Source organism: Alligator mississippiensis, chromosome 8 (assembly GCF_030867095.1).
Source record: "Alligator mississippiensis isolate rAllMis1 chromosome 8, rAllMis1, whole genome shotgun sequence".
Taxonomy (NCBI): domain Eukaryota; kingdom Metazoa; phylum Chordata; order Crocodylia; family Alligatoridae; genus Alligator; species Alligator mississippiensis.
Genome location: NC_081831.1, coordinates 31109842 through 31130960, shown reverse-complemented (window position 1 = coordinate 31130960; position 21119 = coordinate 31109842). Strand labels below are relative to the sequence as shown.

Genomic DNA, 21119 nt, shown 5'->3' with positions numbered 1-21119 from the left:
CAGGGGATCAGTATGAGCAGCACAAATTGATACCGGATTCAGTTTGGGAAAATGCAGCTAATAGGGAGAAATAATCTGGGGTGTTTGGGAAGAAGAAAGCTGGGCAGGAGTGATAACTGACTGAAGTCTGTGATGACAGGAGGCAGCAAACTGGATTCATATTTATGATGTAATAATGCAGCAAATACGTGCAATTTTAGCCTATAGATGCCAAGGAATCTTTCCTGGAGCAGAGAGATTTTAGCTGCTTGCCGAATCCATTCCAATATAACTTGTGGACACAGCAGTACCAAGTAATGTTTGACAATGGCAGCTTTAGAGTAAAGCACAGAAATCATAGGACCTAAATGGCACTGATTTGGAGAAAACTGTTGAAAGGTTTAAAACAGATTCATAGATTTGTAGATTTTAAGGCCAGAGCCCCAGGCCTGATCTGCTGCTTGTAAGACTATTGGGGCTCCAGGAGCTCCTAAGACACCCAGGGCTAGGAGGCACACAATACTGAGGTAGAAGCTTGCCTTCTTAAAGGGGCAGAGTGTAGCCTCCATTGTTATTGTTATGTTGTAGCCCAGGGTCTTATATTTATGTTGTTATTTGCACCAGTGGACCAGGATGAGGCTAATAGGGGAGGCCTCATTGGGGCACACTATTGCACACCAGAGAGGGCACAGCAACAGGGCTGCAGAGAGCCCAGTGCCAGGGAGGACACAGCAACAGGGGCCACAGAGCCCAGGTCCAGAGGGGCGCAGCAACAGGAGTCGCAGAGCCAAGTGACCACAGGAGGCTGAGTTAGGCCAAGACCTTATTAGGGAGATAATATTTATATACCATCTGCGAGGCATGAGGCATGGTAAAGGGAAGGTTTTGGAGACATGCATCTACCCCATAAGGCTTGGGGTGTCTTGTGAGGCATCAACTTAAAGTGGGACCCAGCAAGGGGTCCAAGAATCTGTAGGGTTTAGTGGGGTCCAACAGGACCATGGCCATGAAGAAACCTGTGGGAAGCCTCACTATTTATTATTTATACCAACAAGACATGGCAGGCGAGAAAAGAAAGCACCTGCAGGACAGAATTGACACGGTCACGGAGCCCTAGGGGCATCATGGCCACCCCTAGGTACCCCACACTATGACAGAGGGTCCACTGCCATCTCTTCATGCTAACTCTCAGATGGACAGGGGCCTCAAAGCTGCCATATGCACTTTCTTCTCAACCACATCAACAACTGGCTTCCTTGACAGGCTGCAGGAGCTGAGTGGCCCAAAAAGTCAGCTGGCCTAGATGACTGGAACCCATACTTTCCCTGGCCCCAGGGTCATAGTCTGTGTGGCTGACCCAGAACCACAGATCCTGGGTTCCCTGACTTTAGGGCAGCCCGTATAATGGGGTTGCCTACAAACCATGGTAATTGAAAGCCCTGGATTCTAACCCACAAAAAGTCTTCCAGGTGAGCTAACCTGTTACTGCGGAGTGTACAGAAAACAGACAGGTTTCCAACTAAGACCTGCCTAGGTGGAAAGTTTCAGTTGAAAACTATGATCTGTCATATGATTTGCCAAAATCATCCCATTTCTATTAAGCATATTGTTCTCAACTAATTGGTATTTTCCATTTGAAAAATATTGCATCAGAAGATTGCTAACCAGCCTTACCTGGCAAGGGCTTCTACTTGCCTTTATCTCCCTCCTTAAACTAGCCCTTGTTTTGGCCAGGGAAATTTTATGAAAAATTTTCTCTCTCTCGTATTTGCAAAGCACTGCCAACTCTAAGATGTAATATCATGGAGTTGGGGAAATATCAGTATGGCTCTGTATCACTGTCAGGAATTTCTACTGCAGCCATTTCTGCCTGCATGCTGTGTCATGTTCCGGCGTGGTGAGGGCAAAACAAAAAGAGTATGATCATATGATCTTTTTAATCAAACATGTTTGCCTGATGTGTAACATGGCCACACACTTAGGGCATTGTGTAACTTTAAAAACTGTTTTTATTTTTGGACAGTTTAGCTTATTTATGGTCCATCTGTAAAGGAATATGGCACAAACTGACTGTATGGCACAGTCCACCAACACATCAAAAAGAGAGTAAATGGAATCAGATTTGGGGGACATGCATCCTCATAGCGATACCTTGGTATGCCTACACAACAATTAGGGGTGTGATTCCAGCACAGCTAGGCATACCCCTGCTAACTCCATAGCAGTGAAGATGTGATGGCACCAGTTTCAATGTAAACTGTATATGCTGAGTAAATCCCAGGGACCCAGGGATGTACAAGTAGCCCTACCCTTGCTGTGATCAGACCTTCAGCTGCAATCTAGATATCTTTTGACTCCTTGAAGGAAAGAACCCACAAATTCTACACACCAGAGTGCATAAAAGTACAGTACAATAAACAAAAATCACACCCTGCCCTCCAGGCATGCAGAGGTAGAGGCAGACTTTGGTCCTAGAAAGAGAAGTGTGTTTTTAGTAATAAATCCTACTGCTTAGAATTCCCAGTGGCTGCATCTCCCCATGCTTGAAAGAGTTAAACACTAGGTCTGTTGATATTTCAGAACTGCTCTGAAACCAGCTGTCTGAGACAGGGAGCCTCCTGATTGGCTGAGTTCCTGTTGGTAGTAATAAGGATCAGATATCAAACTTCTGACTTTCCTAAGACCCTGTTACTGATAGTCGCTTCTCCCTGCTAGACCATGACATCAGCCAGGACACCCAGTGATGCTGCTGATAGTAAACTCAGAGCAGGAGGAGGGTCCTGCTAGCTAAAAGTTAATTAGTTCAACACAGAACTTGGGGGGAGCAGTTGGTTTCTGTGGAGGGTCAGTGCTGGATGGGACCAAAACTTTTAAAGTCACTTGCTGCTTTCTGCAAACCCAGCTATAAAAGCACCCAGAGACTCCAGGAGGGTCGGATGAATTTTGGTTCACTAACTGTGGTCAGCTTGTCTCCTTGGAGCAAGTTAATGGTTTAAGTGAGGGGGCTTCTGGAACGGTTCACAGAGAATCACCATGACACTTCTTGGTACTGAGCATTCTTTGCTGATTCGGAGCAAGTTCAGATCAGGTAGGGCTGAGCATCAAGAATTTCTCCTAAAACTTTCCTCTCCTGCAAGTCTTAGCCATAGGCTGTTTTTCATTAAATGTTTGGAAGCAGCATGCAAGTAAGATAATAAGGGAGTCATAAAGCTGTCATGGCTTTGCTCTCACAGAGGCTATTCTGTAAATGAAGAAATGCATTTTCCTTCCTTTCTATAATTTATTTTACTGCTTTTTCATTGCTTTTCAGTTTATGTCTGTGGTTTATGATAGTGAAACTATGATTCCCTGCTCCTTTACCCTATTCTTTCTTGTAAAGGCTTGGGGCAAAAATCCAAAAGGACAGTGGTAAAAATCAACATACCTAATCCCATCCCTATATCCAGGTGTATTACAGTATGTATATCTGGGGGTAGCAGAGAAGACGGCCCTGACATTTACTCTGACATCCAGGCTGCTGACTTTGTTCCATTAAGTTGTGACTAATTGGAAAAAAATGAATTTGCAGAAATGCGTCATTTTTAGAAGCAAAAATAACAAATGGAACATGAAAAATATTTAAAGTGACATCATCAGAGAAATAAAACCAGAGCCACAGAACCAATTGCTGCTTTCAGAGGGTTTGCAAGTAAAAACATGTTCCACTCTTGTGAATTAGTAGAAGTCCTAATAAAGGGCTTGTCAGAGGATATTCAGCGTGAGTGAAGGTGAGTGAAGGTGAATTGTGGGATGGTCACTTCTAAAACAGCCCCTCTGTTGGATATTAGTACCTTGAGTCACATTTTTATGTTTATTGTAAGTAGGATACGTGTGTGCATGTAGAGGGGGTTTTTTTTGGGGGGGGTGTGTCTTACTCTTATTTGTTTAATTGACTTTAGATAATGTAATATTAACAATAATGATAGAAGTATATTTGAGCATTTACTTTTGCTGTCAGAGGTGAAGTTCTCTATCTTTTATGAATGCCTAGACAAACTCTGACTGCATGTATCATATATGTGTTGTAAAGCTTTATGGTATGGTCACACAAGAACATGATTTCAGAAAGACACCCACTCCATGTGTGTTTTGTCTCTGCACAATGCAGATAATAAGATCAGAGGTTTATGAAACTGATGCTAGACATAAGTAGTATTATCAGGATCTCTTAGATAGCTGGGTGGTCAATTTAAACTTTGTTTTCTAAGCAAATACAAAATTGGCAGTTTGTTGAAAACCCAAGTGTGTGTGTGCGCAAACACAAGGGTCCCAGTCTGCCTGAGTTATACAATACTTGGGTCCAGGGCTTTGGTGTGGTTTCCATATCACTGTGATCTTACATTTCATTAGATTAAGTCATTCCTTAGTTTTTGTTGGTATATTATGGTACATTGCAGCTCATTTGAAATAATTCTTAGTCCCTAACTATTCATTCAGTAACTAAAAAGCAACACTGCCACCTTTCTGAAGAGAGAGGGATGTGGATTGGATGTGTCACCACATTCTTTTCAAATGAACCGTTATTTTTTATATTAATTTTGCGGGTATTTGTTAGTGGATTTTATAACAGAACTGACAGTGAGATTTCAAAACACATTTGTCAAATGATTATTCACTAAAAATAAATTTTGAGGGTCTTCCCAGCCATAAATTCTTGTGCCTTTCAGTATTATCAAATCACTCAATTTATGGGACAGTCTCTAATTTATAGCTCTTGTTCCTACGTCTACTGCCATTTCTTGTGCCTTGGCTGTTGAAAAATATGATGCTGATTTTACAATATTTTGCCTGTTTTACTGCAATCTTTCCAAACTCCCAATTGTGTGGGTGTGTATTTCTAGGGATCATTCATCCCAATCCCAATTCTTGACACATCTGTGGTGGGGAAAGGAGAGGCAGGACATCAGCAGAACTGGAGGAAAGCCTACAGACAGGGAATCTGTCTTGAGTTTGTGGCAAATTGTTACACAATGTGGAATAAAGAAGATGAGCCTAAGTAAATATGGCTGAAAAGACCTAACTCCCCATGCTATGTAAAACAGCATATAGGCCTGACTCTTCTTACTGTCATCATGTATATGTGTACAAGATCAGTATAAATGGGTATAAAATTGCTTGTACTGATGTCAAGAAATGCAATATTCTGATCTGCTTTACTATTCCATTCACTTTGTATAGGTCTAATTGGCACAGAGAGCCTGGTCTGCACCCATGTAAATGACATGCCAGGGATAGGCCAATGGGAATCAGGCCCACAGGGTACAAGGCCAGAGAGAATCAGGTACTAAAGCTTAAGTTTCAGGGCACTCTGTTACTTTGGCAATGGTTCGTTCCAATGAGACACGTCAGGTGTTAAGCTCTGATCACTCTCTCAGTTTTGGAGGGACGAGGTGTTTTCAGTGACTCACAAATAGTACATATTCCTTTTGTTTGATTTTGTGTTGATATTCCCAAGGGATGAGGCAGGATATAAGTGAATACTTGCTGCCTGTGTAGTCTGAGTTTCTTGAACTGAAGAGTGGGCAGTGGAGTGTAAATCAATGACAGAACCATGTTACTTTGACTTGATTCTTCCTACTAGAAACCTTTTAATCACTATATCCCATAGCAATTCAAAATGGTGAAAAGAGGTGGCAAGAAGATGGTGCAGGCATATAAATCCTTACTTCTAGAGAGATTTGAACCATTCTGATCTAGTGATGATCCATCTCACCTAGTCAGTATTTTCCATTTTGTTATCTTTAGTGGGAATGAAAAAGAAAATGAGTTTCTGCAGGCAGTTCTAAACTGTTAGAAACCACACTAATCAGTGGTTTCTCAGGTCAGTCCCTGGTAATCTTTCCCGGAGTCCTTCACCCAAAGTATGCATGGCAACTTTCTGTCTTGTCCTCTTCCCAGCTGCTGGCAGGGGAGAGCTCAGCACAAGTGTAGAGGAACAATCACGGTATAGTACAACGAACAGTAGAATTTGAGTAAACTGAATCAGGGTCTGACATTTTATTTATTTATTTAATTTATTTCTGTGATGTATATGCCATCCTTCCCAAAATGGTTCAGGGCAATTTACAGTAATAGATTCAAACAGAGACCCATCAGCGATATATCAGTCTATTCTCAACATGGAGAATAGTCAGTGTGTCAGCAATCCCAACATCTTGCAGGCACTGAAATTTTCTCCTTCCATTTCCTAGGAGTAAGAGATGCATATTTGTGTGTGTGTGTGTTTATTTTGTCTACTTTGCCAAATCTAAATACACAAACCTGAGGTCATCCTGACAAATTTTGCAGGAACAATGATTCTTCTTGCCTGCCTAGCTGCCATGCTGTCCTGCAGGCTCCAAGCATCAATGAGACTGCACTAAATCAGCTGGGATACACAAACGGCTGTTCCAGGAACTTTCTCCTTGAATGATTTTAAGTATTCCTGGAGAAAACCATTCATATAAAGAGTCTGCTCTAGATATTAAATGGCTGCTCTCAAACTTTAATGGAATCCCTTCATCAGGCAATGTGAGCAAACAGACGAAAGCAAGAAAGTTCAGAGTTAAACAGCTTTCATGCTGACCTTGTCTCTGCCTCCCCTGTCCAAGCAATAAGGAGAAAGGTTATAAGAGGCCTAGATTAATATTCTATCAGTGGTAGCCAATTGGCTAGAAATTAAAGCATAAAAATAAAAGTATAACCTTGCAGGTTCATATCTAGCTATACATTGGCAGTGGCATTCCTTGGGTTAAGAATGGACAGCCTTTGTCGTGTGGACAAGCTAAAGTGCCAGTGAGGCTTCTTTGGTGGGATGAAACAGACCCAACAGTAGTCCTTGTCTTGCAGAGAAAGTAAAAGAAACAGGCTGAAACTTCTGACTTGTAATGGAATAGCAGAGGGGTAAGGTGAGTGATGATATGCTTCTGACAAATCTGTGAGTGAACTGGACAAAGGGCAATAGCAGATATTAGGTGAGAGAAGTAGTAGATGAAGTATGGTAACTCTGACTACAAGGTTTTCTTGTCCATAGTTTATGGATGGACGAAGATATTAGGGAAGAGTTAAGTTTTTAGTGAAATCTTAGCTCTGAATTTCCAGGTATTCAACCAATGTATATTCTTTTAACATTATTAATATGGTTTTACATTAGTGTGTGTATTTGCAGATACTGTCCTACCTGTATTCACTATATTTTTCTCTGGGAGTTTCCTCTGTTTTTTTACTGTTCTGTGGAAATGTAATGGAGGTTGGTTTATAGCTCACTTTACCTTCACAAGCATGTTGAACCTGGGTGTTTTAGCCAATGAAGAAATGAACACCTCCAGCAGCAAGAGGGTCGTGCAGTATGGCAGATATGGTTAAATGTGAAGGAAGAGGAAGAGGTTTATGAATTCTAGGAGGAGGCAGATGTACTGCCTCCTGAAGGAGTTACTCATTGGGTAACTGAACAGAGGTTAGTGTTCACATGTTCTTAGGAAACAGAGGGTTAAGCATTGCAGGGTTTATCATTAACCCTTATTAGCTCTTTGGGGCCTTAAGAGATTCCACAAGCTGGAAATTCAATAGAGAAAATACTCCAGTTGCCTTCAGACCCAGCCTGAGGAGTCATCAGTGAGCCGAGTTTGCTCCTTCCAGACAAAGCATGCCCAAGCTACAGCATAGTTTTTAAACAAAATGTTTTCCTGCATTCAGGCAAATTTTTTAGCAATCTTCTCAGATCTGCATCGGGCTTGAGCCCACAATTCCAGAGACTGACATTGTGATTTTACTTGTGAAGCCTCACTTGTGGGGAGCAGGTAGCCAAAGGGAAAGGTTGTCTGGTATTAGTATATTAGTCTTGAGGAGTTTAGAAATGATGATTAGAAAGTAAACCCAAGCAAGAAGAGTTAAAAATATGTGGAGAGCCCAGGCATACTGTCCCTGGCTAGGGACAGAAATTACACATAACTGGTTTAAGTGATCAGAAACTGGTTTAAACCTGTAACAGAACATATGTTCAGTGCCCATAAACCAGTTTCAAAATGGCTGAAACTGGTTTCAGATAAACTTGGTTGAATGTAGTATCAGACTTAACTGATTTGGGTCAACCAGTTTTGCAACTTCTGTCCCAGATCCCTATCAGGCATTTTCTCCTCTGGCTGCTCTAGCAGCAGGGCCATAGCCAGCCCCGGCAGTAGCCTGGAATGAACTGGCTAGGGAGGGGGTTTAATTCCCCCCTCCCTGTCCTACCACCATGGACCCGAGCCAGGATCTGCATTGCGCTCCTCTTGCTGCTGCAGCGGCAGCGGTAGGGATGTAGCCAGATGCTGGCTGTCTTGGCACCTGAGGCAGGGGGAACAGGGAGGAGGTTTATTCCCCTCTCTGCCCATTCTGCCCCTGGGCGACTGCAACTGGGGTCTGCCACCTATCTGTGCCATGGCACCCTGGTTTAGAACCACTGATCTAAATGCTTCCTTAAAGGCTTTATTCAGCTTGACTAGACCTGATCTAATGGCTGAAAAATAGTCTCCTCACCCTACAGAGCCTTTGTTCTTAGAGCATGCGCTCTAAGAACAAAGTGCAGGGTGACATTAGGCTGTTCTTCTTGCTCTGGAAATTGCTGGCATTACGATATATGCTCTTCCTTCTCCATATGTAATCCTTTTCCATAATCTCCCCATCTCTGAACTGCAACATCAGCACTTATCTGGTTCAGCAGAGCATAACTGGCTAAAGTGCTCGGCGTTAGGGCTGTGAGAAGCTTCAGTCCCTGATGCAATTCAGCGGAGATTCGGCCTGATTCAGTGGCTTAATCTCCAAATCCAAATCAAATCAGGAGACCCTTTAATCTCTGTGAATCGAATTGGAACCCTCCGAATTGATTCGGAGAGATTCGGAAACATCCGGCGATTTGGACACGGACACAGCTTTAAAAGTTTTTTCTACATACCTCTAGGTACCAGGCAGCTCATGAGTGCTGCAATGCTGGGGCTCATGGAGTGTCCCAGAGAAGTATGGGGGGCTCACTAGCATGCCCAGCATCAAACCTGGAAGTGGACCAGAAGCATTCCCGGTCCACTTCCAGGTGCACTGGGGAGCACGTTCCCCCCCCCCTCCCCGCACTCCCCCGGCTCAGCAACTGGTGCCTCCTGGCTCTGGTGGGGGGGCACCCAGGGTCCCCCTGTGGTCAATAGCCAAGCCAGAGGGGCCTGGGAATGGGGGGGACACCGTGCGCTCCTCGGTGGACCTGGAAGTGGACCGGAAGTACTCCTGGTCCACTTCTAGTTTAGCCACCGAGCACACAGGGGGCCCCACCACGCTCCTGTGGGACACTCCATCTGCCCCAGTATTGCAGTGATCACGAGCCATGCCTGCTACCTCAAGGTATGTAAAAACATCTTTTAAAGATGTGTCTATGTCTGAATCACTGATTCTCCGAATCAGCATCGAATCTTCAGATTCAACCAAATTGAACCAGGGACGGTGATCCGAATCAACAAATTGAATCACTTTCCCTGATTCAAGCCAAATCCAAATTGAATAGGGCCTGTTTCACACACACCTACTCGGCACTATTTTATTGGTTTCTAGTAGGTTTTCCAGAATACCTACCAATGGTCAATCCACGTCAGTATATGATGTTAAAATGCTGCTGCTCCTCACCTGAGAATCATAGTCTGTCTTCAAACCAGGAGTTTCCTGGTCTGGTAGAAGCAGCAATCGCAAATGAGCCACAGGACAGATTTCTGGGGTATAATGAATGCTCCCAGATGAGAATTGTCTCCTGTAAAGGCACTGATGAGCTGGGAGCCTTTCCAGTCTCATTTGTGCAATGTTCTATGCTGGGATTCTGTTTCAGTGCCTGACCCTGTTCCTATATAAATCAATGACACAGTTCCCCTTGAAATCAATACTGGGTTCCTATAGACGTGCTCTGAGATATTCTGTTTAAAATATCTCAGAGCACACTGAGCTTATTTAATTTAAATGCTCCAGCATGCCTCACTGTCACATATATTAAGGTGCTTTAACTAAAACTTGTTGAATGATTTTTAGTTAAAGCTATTTTGAAACACGGGATACATGGACGACTGGTGTCACCTTAGTCAGGGAGGGCACATGCCCCCCCCAGCGATCAGTCAGCAACCGGGGTGGGGAGTCCCCCATGGCCAATCTCATCGACCGACCAATCTCACCAACCAGAGGGAGGGGGTTCCCCCCGCGGCTGATTGCGCCAACCAGGAAGTGGCCGCGGCACTCCCAGAAGTGGCTGCGGCTCTTCATCCGGCATTCCCACTCCCTGGCCAGCACTCACAGGGGAGGCACTTCCACCTGTCCCCCTTTCCAAAGCAGGGAGTGTGGCCTGTCAGGGGGTGCACCAGCGCTCTCAGGGGATGCACGTGTACCCCCGTACACCCCTTACACATCGCTACTGATGGGATACTTAATACATGTGAGGGTGAGGTGTTTTAATTAGAGAGGCTCTCTGGGAACTGCTCTAATTCAAATGCCTCCACCCACAAACACATCTGTAGGCACCCAGTGGTAACAGCAGCAGGTCTCGAGTTGGTCTAAGCCAGGCTAAAGTGGCTGGAGTCATGTAGCACTGATCTGAGCTGGGAGTCACCCACCTACATGCATTCCAGCCAGTAGATACTTATGTATGGAAGGCTCCAACCCACAAGACTTATTGCTCCATTACTGCCTCTAAAGTAGCATCCTTCCCATTATAGTAACCCATCTGAAGTCTTTTGTAAATAACAATGGCAGAGTGCTTGAATAGACTGTCTGTCTGTACCAGGTTGTGCTTTCCTTGCTGTCTTTAAGTTAGGAACAGGTTCTACTGCTGAGCTACAAACCCTACAAAATTAGCCATGGAGCATGACTTTAATGTCCAAATCTTGCTGAGCAGAGAGGAGGTTACAGAGCTCTGACTCCGGAGTTAACTACTGTCCAGAGACAATTTGTGGCCAACTGTGCTACCAGGGGAGGTACTTTCTGCAAAGATGTTGTAAGCATCATCCAGCTTTCTTAGTGACAGCAGGGAGATAGATACCCATTTTCCCAAAAAAGTACCACTCTGGTTTATTTTTATTTATTTATTAGCTTTTTATGCCTTCCTCCTCTGAAGAGGCTCACAGCAGCCTAAAATAAAAACAGAAACATTATAAAGACAAATAAAAATATTAAAATACTATGCAATATGACCCCCCAGACAATGCCCCAAAACTTAACTTATACCCAAATAAAAAGGACTTGATGTGATTCCAGTAAAGGCACTGACAAGGGGTAAGGAGTCCCAGATTTGAGAAGTGACTACCAAGAACCACTTCCCATGTGTTTTCATGAAACGAACACGGTGCACAGATGGCCCCTCCAGGAGGTTGCTTTTGGCTGACTGTAGGGATCGTGATGGAACATAATGAGGGGAAGGTCATCCTCTAGTATATGTTGGGCCTGTACTGTCTAGAGCCTTACAGGTGAAAACCACCACATTAGTCTGGGTCCAGAAAGCTATTGGAAGCCAGTAGAGATTTCGGAGCACTGAAGTAATCTGCTTCTGGTGACCCACCCTGTCAGAAAGTGGGCTGCCAGTTTCTGTACTAGCTGCATCTTCTGCACAGCCCTTAGGGGCAGGCCCAGATACAGCACACTTCAGTGGTCTGTAGTACTAGAAGCTAGATCTGAATCTGAAATCTGAAAGAAAGGATTGCAGGTAGAGATGGTGAAAGGCATTTCTAGCCACTGCTGCAACCTGAAAATCCAGGTGCAGCAGAGGATCCAAGAGCACCACAAGGCTGCAAACCTAGCTGACAAGGAGAAACTGAACCCCATCAATGATAGATGTCTCTATCCCCCCTACATCTAGATATCTGCCAACAACCATCACCTGTGTCTTGTCTGATTCAGCTTCATTTAGTTCGCCCACATCCAATTCCCAACTGTAGCCAGGCACTGGGTAAGGACCAAGGCTGTGGGACCTGGGTCAGATGAAAAAGAGAGAGAAAGCTAGGTATCTTCAACATACTGATGGCACCTCACTGAATCTCAACACAATCTTGCCCAGTGGCCTCAGACACATATTGAATGGTGGGGGTGACAAGATGGAACCCTAGGGGACTCACAGGAAAGGTCCTCAGGTTACAATGAGCGCTCCCTCACTACCACCTATCCCACAAAGTCTCACCACATCACATTAACACATTATCAGCACCTCTTGGTCAGCTCTTTTAAAGACTACTGAAAGATTTAATAGGATCAGCAGGGTACAGTTTCTCTGCTAATCCAAGGTGCAAAGCACTGCCTTTACCTTATACTGGGCACATCTACACATTCCTTAATGCACTGTAGATATTTAGTTTACTACTTGCCCATCTTACATTTAGTTTACTACTTGCTTAATAAAGTACTAATCAAATGCACAGTAAGTAGAGTTACTTCACAATAGTGCTGGTGCATGGTTATTTTGTGAGGCTTACTGTGCATTAGCTAATAACAATGTGAAGTAGGCTATTAGCATATTTTTTGACCACCACACTACTGCACCGTGTTATTAGGCTAATGTGCAGTAAGTGTCTCATGCAGTCATGCCCACTAAGGATGAAAACAAGACTGAAAGGGGTGCCAGAATCTGATATTATCCAAAGATACTTGGAGCTTTTAGGCAATTTTCCTAAAAAAGGGGAGGTTGGAAACAGGACAATAGCTGCCTGAGGATTCAATGTCAAGAGATTTTTTTTGAGTAGTGGCTGGACAATGACAGACTTAAGAACATGCAGCCCCCTGTTCTCATGAAGGAAGGCAGTGACTACCCTCACCAACAGTGGTGCCAATCTTCTCCTGCTGACTTTTACAAGCCAAGATGGGCATGTGGTTCCATGGGCAATGAGTTCCATTCACAGGTGACTGCCTGCATCCCCTTGAGCATATCCTTTGCATCAATGAGCAACAACAATTGAATGGATCCATAAAAACAAATGTGAACAATATTCTGCAACCCCAAACTCTGACTCCACAGCTAGACTGGCATTCCCCAAGTGTGCTAGATGCAAGCAATTTTGTCTGTAGTCACAGCAAACAGTAGATGACTTGGTTTCCAGATGAGAGCAACTTGGATTGACCAGGCCAGTCCCCACACAAAAAAAGTAGATTGCACCACAGCGGTGGGAGTGGACATGAGGATGCCACTGTTTCTCTAGCAAATGTGTTATTCCACAGTTCAACCAGACCACTGACAGAGTAGCCACCAAAGTCAGTAGGAATACCCCCTATAGTTCTGGAATTCCACTGACTCCATGAGTCTCCAGCTTAACTGGTCCATCACCCCAGTGGGAACAGTGGAGGACAGGAATCTGTGCCATTAGAAGGTAAATTGTTTGACCATGACAAAGGCATATTAACAACACACCCAGAGATCTGAATCCCTCTTTCCAGGCAAGTGCAAACCAACAACATCTGCTCCACCTCATTTGTCATCCCAGTTATTATCTGGGATAGCCCCATTGTTGTTATGGAGGCCATGAAGTCCTGCTTCAGCTCTGAAGACAATGCATGTATGTTGAAGTCACCCAAGGCAACAAGTCTAAGTCTACCAATAATAAGTCTAATAATGAGTTTAGAAGCAGGACTTCATAGTCGTCTATTCACTTTGTTCCTTTTAAGTATTTGCCAGAACTTTATATTTATGTTTCACTAGACACTTCTACACATGCTATTACGTCTCCTGAATAAACTGTGTAGCTTATTGCTCTGGAGTTTATTGCTTCTGGGTGCACCGTTTGAATGTGCGCTCAGGAGCAATTAACTCTGGTGCAATAAGCTCTGCAGTTTATTCAGGCACAGCACATGGAGCTGGGTCAGAGCAACCCTGGCTGGCAGGGGACCCTGGGAGTCAGCCTGTCAGCCCCGGGTTGCTCTCCCCAGTTCAACACACTACAAAGAGGCTGGCTGGGGCACGAGGGTACTTCAGTGTAGGGCTAGCTGGGAAGCAACCCCCACACTGAAGCACCCTTGTGCCTCAGCCAGGCTCTCCAGCATCTATGTGTGCACTGCTAAAGTGTTTTTTGCTCTGCAGTAGGTTAGGACTTGTATTTATAAGTCCCATATATAAATTAGTTTACTCCAGCCTAATATTGGTGCATGTGTAGACACCAAGACATTTACTAAGGAGCTAATCAGTCAACTTTGCAGTAAACATCCTGTATAGATGTGCCCAACCTTTCCCCCATCTGTGTCATTTAGCTGTGCTGCTTCTCCTCTGCTGAAATGCCCTTATTGAGCATCCAGAGAGGAAACAAAAACCTTATCAATGTTCTATAATGGAGCTTTTAAAAGTATATGTAGGGTCTGATAACTTGTGAAGCAATTGCACTTTGACAACTGAGGCTTACTTACATGTACACTACTAATATGATTAGCTTCTTGCAACTTCTAAACATGATGGCCACTGCTACAAGCCTCACAGATTTTTTAAGAGAAACAGCTCTACCGGCAGTCCTCGGGCTTACAACACAATTGGTTCCTGAACACCATGTCTTAAGTCAAAATGTTGTAACTTGGAACCGATTTTCCCATAGGAAACAATGTTATAAATGGGGGATTGGTTCCTGAACCAAGGCCCAAAACCCTATTTTCACAAAAAATAACCCAGAAGTTTGTACTCAATCCATTATAGATGAGTAATATAGCTACATTAATGTATTTATATTGTAAATAGCAATCATACTGATTTGGAAACACTTCTTTGAAGTGACTATGCTGGACTTTTTTAAGGGTCCTGGCTGGAGTATTTTCAGGAGTCTCGGCTGCAGGTTTTTCTACAGTCTTGTCTGCTTTCTTAAAGAAGGTGTCCAAGGAAGTTTGGAAAAGATGTTCTCCAGGGAGATGGGTGATGCAGTGAACTTGCTCGCTGGCATGGCATCGGATCAAGCATTGTAAAGTCAAAACTGATGTCAGAAAGTTGAAACAGGGTTTCAATTTATAAACGTTGTAAGTGCGAAATGCTGTAACTCAAAACACTGTAAGTCAAGGACTGCCTGTATTCCTACACACAAGAGTGACATGTTCTCCTGAGAAGGGGACAGCCTCCCTATATCTGAAATGTGTCTGAGTGTCATTTTTGCTATAATCTTCTATGTAACTCATGGCAGAGTTTGAAAGTAACACTTGCAGCAGTACAGGGCAGACATGGGCTAAATAATTACCTTTGTAGGCTGCCTGCTGTAGAATGCTACTGTTTCATGTGGACCAGCTTACAACAGGGCTGTGAAAAATACTCAAACAGAAGAACAAGAATAGTCCCAGTTTACATACAGCATAACTAACTGGAAGACTGGATTGAAAGAGTCTTTTGGAGCCGAATTGCCAGTAGGTAGCTGATATCTGGATGTTACTGAGAGCTCTTCCAACTCTGCTAAAAGTGACCTTGTGCAACCTTTCATCTATTCCTGATTGATTAATCTTGCCTTCTTTGCAGTGTTGAGATATAAGGCATTACTAAGGCATGGTTTATCATGGGGTAAAATTCCTTCTTGACCCCAAATATGGCAGTTGGTCTGACCCTGAGCCAAGGGGCAAGACCGTCTAGCCAGGAACTTTGGTCTCAGCAGGAGCACTGGTACACCCAGGTCTGACTGATAAATTTCTCCAGGTCTGTCTGAGTTCTGCAAAGTCACAACCCATCTATGTTCTATACTACACCCTGTTCTTGGCTTGCTGCCAAAAAGCATCAACACTTGATTAGGTTTGAGTATGTACCACCCTGGCATCACCCTCAATGTGCCACAGAGAGAGAATCCTAGCCTGCACACCATCAAACAGCAGCTGCTTCTTTTTCCCTTGTGAAAAACCATGTGACTTAAAGAAGGTGCTGAAGCTAGGAACCAGTAATTCACATATTTTTTGTCTCATGTTAATTCTGTACTGTTAACAATTCTTATCATTGCCTGAAGCTTCCTACCATTCTGGGTGCTTATACAAATGGTCATAGCTATTTAGCAAGTGTAAAAAGCCTGTCAAAATCTAAACATTCAACTCTACTGGTGGCAAAATAGGTCTTTCTGTGCAGAGGTCAACTCTAGACCACAAAGCACAACAGCTTGCTCCTGCTTGTAGGCAGAAGGCAGGGTAGAGGTAACATGACATAACTACCTCTCTCTTTTTTTAGGTATTGTAACTAGCCTTTTACCTTTAGTGGTCGAAGACAGTGCTACTGTGTTTAAAGGGACAGGGTTTAGAGTCTTGTATGGATGGGTGTTAGAGGTGCATGCAAAAAATAGATTCTGTGGAATTACATACAGAAAGCAATGTTAAAAAAATGTGATTTAAGTTGGAAAATCAAGATTTTACTTTGGAAATACCAGAGTGCAGCTTGCTCATACATAAGGAACCTGCTTGCCAAGTGTACGAACTTGTTGCTATCTACAAGGTATTTTCATACATTTAACATATTAAGTAAGAAAGACAATATCATTAAATCTTATATATCCACTGCACTGGAGACCTGTCATCTTTGTAGTTTTGTCTCAAGTGACCTTGTTCAATGTCTCAGTTAATTTATTTGTAAAATGGTGTGTTTCATATTCAATTGTCACGTTAGTCTGGACAATGAAGCCGTGCTTGATTATAAGGCTATGAAGTAGAAGCAGCAATATGTGAACTCATAGTGATCTGACCGCTAGCATCTTCTTGCTCATTTGTCCATGGCACACTGCCTGGCCTAACACAACAGAAAGGCTAAAATGTAGAACAATCTGAGGAATCTGAGACACGTGGAATGTGTCAAGGGAAGAGATGAAATGTCTCTCTGGATCAGTGGTTTTCAACCTGTGGTCCACAGACCCTGGGGGTCCACAGACTATGCTTTAGGGGTTCATGAAAGTTGACTATGATCAATCAAAAGTATATGAATATACACATTTACAATTCAAAGGTCCCAGCCACCTATGCAGATATTAATAGCTGTAGCGCTGTACTTACTGGCCATTGAATAAGCAGCATGTGTTTACCCTCACATTAATCCTCACCAGTGGGTTGTTCTCTACATGGGCCGATCTAGGACTTTGAAAAGCAGGGTGCAGAAGGTCTGGTACAACATCGCACATTTTTATCTAGGTAAAAAGAAACTAGAAACTTCACAAAGGTGCTAGGGGCCTAGGGCTATATTATTGAGTTTAAGACCAAAGGAAAAATGAATATAACTTTATTGGGCTGTGCCCTAATTCACTAGATTACATATTCAAAACCACAAAAAACTAGGCAAAATAGTCAAAGGATATCATTTTATTAGCCCTGTAATCATTATAGATAAATGTACATCTCTTATTCAGATTTATAAAACAAAATCTAACCTTCTTGAACAGCTTGACAGTACATCCAACACTTCACTGTAACTCATGTGGAAATGATTGAATAATCACCTGAATTAATGTTACCACACCTAAGTTAAGATTTTTAGCTGGGACTGAAAACAGTGAAGGGCTGTGAAACAGAAAAGAGATATTGCCAGGAATGGCTAGCAGTTACCAGTATTGCTGAAGAAAGGATAACCTGAGTAATGGGACATCAAGACCATAAAAAAGAGAGAGGTTCACTAGCACCTGAGATTAGCAGGAATCAGGTACATTAAAATGAGCCATGAAGTCAATTAACACCCTCAGCACTGCCTGAATAGAAATGCTGCTACTCCTCCAGGGCAGGTAGTTTTAAAGTTTAGGTAGAGTAGGAATCAAAGGGGAGTGCAACTGCATCACTAAACATCCCTCCCCTGCCCACACACACACCCTGGATCTACCCCTGATTCTGTACCAAAGCTGATACAATTGCCCACATATGCAGAAGGTCCTATAATGGCTGTATTGCCAGTAGCAGCACTCATGCAACAAAAAGAAAGATGCTTCCAAAAAAGACATAGTTTAACCAGTGGCAGGCATATAGGCTTACTCTTCTAGACGCTTTGTTCATATAGTTACACTTTCAGACCCTAGAGAATGGTCATGGGGCAATAGAGTTGAACATATTTAGCAGGAAGGAGCTAGCTGTTGCTATCACTCCTGAACCTAAATGAAATGTTGTATGAGCAAAAGTAGACTGGACATAGCCTTGTTTAGGAAGGTTACGAAATTTGTGGTGATAGGGGTCAGTTAAATACATAGACAGATTGGTTTCTGTCAGAAGAAAAATTGTTGCCTGGAAAAATAGTACTTCATGGATATGAAATGGTACAAAGGTGCAATGGTGAAGAATGGATTGTTGCTTATTGACAGCACTGGTAACCAATTTTACATTTGAGTTTCTAATAAAAACAGCATGTTTGTGGACTCAACCATATGCTTAAGGCTGCATTATTACTCGCAGCAAAAATGTAACTCTGAAGAAGTGCTGAAACTTGGCAGGAAAACATCATCTGATGTGGGGCTTTCATTAAATATTTACTTTCAAATGTAAGACTGTGTGTATTCAGAACATGGAAAAATTACAAAGCATTGGCTTTTCAGGAAGCTTCATGCTAAGGAGTCTCCTTTGGAAGTGCTGTCATTATTCACCTCCATTTGAGACATCAGGAAAGTTTCATTCTGGATATTACAAGTTGCTGGCAAAAGCAGAAGGATAATGAGGAAGAGAAAGGAGCTGAGGCAGGTCTGGATGACCCCGAAGTCCTGAGGTGCTCAGAAATGGGAGTCCTCTTATAGGGTTGTGTCTAGGTGGGAGATGAATATGCAGTTATATTTTGTCCATCAAAAAACATGTGCCCCTGTTAGTATCTTTCTACTCAATTTCTGCTAATGGAGAGGAAAACTGAAGAAGTCAATGGCATGACCTACAATTCAATTAAATACAGAAGAGATTAATTCTGACAAAACAGAGGGGATAATTCAAGGGTGCTGAACTAATTTTGAACCTCAGGCCAGACCCAAAATAAGGGCATGGGGCAACAACAGTGGCAGCATCCACTGCAAAGGCAATGTGGCAAGCAGCTGTGGGCCATGCAGCTATGGGATAACCAAGGTCAGTGTTGCCAGGGGCCAAGTCCACTGATCCATAGTGCCCTGGATTTTGCAACAGGCCCTGCCCCTGCTAACCGTACCGTCAAACTCCATGGCCTTCCAGTAGCATGGTGGGCCAGATGGAGTGGTTCTAGGGGATAGATCCAGCCTATGGGCCATATGTTTGACACTCCTGTGATAAGTGATAAGTAAGCAAAAGAGTGTAAAGTATATTACTTTATATAGGCATAGGAAACTGTAACCGAAATAAGACAATACACCACCTACCAGTTCATGCCACAAAAGCAGAATATACTATGCCCCGTAGTACAGGCTATACTCCATAGGATTTAGGATCCTGTCTTAGGATACTTGAAATATCAATAGAGAGTTTGCACATGATTTTCATTGGGAGGAAAAAGAATTATTTATTTGATTCTGGGCAGAAACTGAGGTTTTCTCTGCTCAGTAACTGGTATACACCTGTCAAAGCTTCTTTCCAAAGGCATTCGTACTAGTGATCCATAGTTCCACAAAGCAATATGTTTCTACAGGCTTGGTGTTAACTTCTTACTGCATTTTGCAGGACCCCACAGCTGCAAATGTCTGCATCCAGGCTGCATCCAAAATTTATGGAAAGGGAAATAGGGTAACTGCCATGTGGACAAGGGAGCAGAGAAAGCACTGGTTTAAACTCTAGGAGTAGAATTAGCAGCACAAGCGGATGAGCGAGCTCAGTACTATATACAGTTTGGCAATTTCCAGTGCATCCTACTCCCGGCCCCACAGATATCAAAATAGTTCCTTGAACTGCTGGACCCTATTTGCCCTGTGCTGGGCTTCCTATCCCTCTAGTCAGCATAGCTGATTGTAAATATCTTGGAGGCTGGCAAAAGCCATTAAGTGAAACCAACTGCTCCAAGGATTTTGTCTTATTATGCGACATCAATATAGTATGATGATATTTACCACATAATGGACAGAGATTGGAGTAGAATCTCCTAACAGCAAACACTCATCTGGAGAGTAGCAGGGAGAACAATGGTGTTATGATTCACAGGGTGTCAAAGAGTCCCAGAGCAATAGCATCTGCATCATTTAAAATATGCAATTTCTGCATACTTAAAAATCCCTTTTGGAAATCATGATCTTGTCTCAGACAATGGCAGTGCTTGAACCTAAACAAAACTAGCTGCTTATCATTTTCAGTTTCACAATTTCCCCATGTTCCCATATATTCAAAATACCTTTTCATTCACATTATAACCAGCCCCCAGTAAGCTGGGATATATACTTAGTTGCCCAGAACTCTGATGCTTCTGCCTTTACAATAATATTAGAGTTCTGGCATTATGCATGGGAGGTGGCCTGCTGTCCAGTGAGTGGCTGTTGGCACCCCCAGTCCTACACACACACACACACACACACACACTACAAGACTCCCTAGTATCTTTACTTGGTCCCTTTCACTTTTTCTTTTTTCTTGGATTTGTTGCTTACCTTGTCTGGGAGGTCACAAATCAATAAAAGAGCCACGAAGCATCTCCCAAATGTGATAGTGGATGAAGGAAATCTTTGCTCCTTTTATGGCCACAGCATACATTTGTAAACACCACGCTGCAATCTACCAGGTGCAATCCTGCACTTCAGCCACTGAAGTCCTCCTAGTTGTCTACCCTCCAGCTAAGTTGTCCTGGCACCACTTAGGCCCCTGGCAAACGTTACATTTGTTACTCATGTGGATATTATAGCTCAAATCATAACATGCCAACTGAGCACACATTAAAAGTGTTGCAGGATACTTCTGCACTGCAAAAAAGTTGTTGTTATAATGAGCAACTTCACTGTAGCTGATCTGCTATTTTTATCCAGGGATAATCTGGTTTAAGTTCTTGCATGTTACAGTTTTTTATGTGATACTCACATGTAACACACAGGCCATGTAACATCTGCCATGAGCCTTAGAAAAAAAACAGAACAGAAAGCTAGTATAGATTCCAGGAGATATAGACTTTAGACTTCCTCCCTATTGGGCATGTCTACATGTGCATTGACGCAGGTTTAAATTTACTGTGCAGTTGGCAGGAATAGGCAGGTGTCTCCACATGCAGGCATTAAAGCACACACACAGTGTTACTACTCAATATGGCATCTTCA

General features: G+C 43.1%; 1 protein-coding gene across 8 annotated transcripts in view; it reads left to right on the top strand.

Annotated features, from left to right (window-relative positions):
• Positions 1 to 2668: 2668 nt before the first annotated feature.
• Positions 2669 to 21119, top strand: part of MYOCD (myocardin) — a 93771-nt gene continuing 75320 nt past the window's right edge. For all 8 annotated transcript variants that reach the window (XM_019481864.2, XM_019481870.2, XM_019481869.2 and 5 more), the window contains exon 1: positions 2669 to 3067. In XM_019481864.2, the coding sequence (XP_019337409.1) occupies positions 3013 to 3067 (55 nt within the window). In that variant the 5' untranslated portion in view covers positions 2669 to 3012. The remainder of the gene's footprint in view (positions 3068 to 21119) is intronic.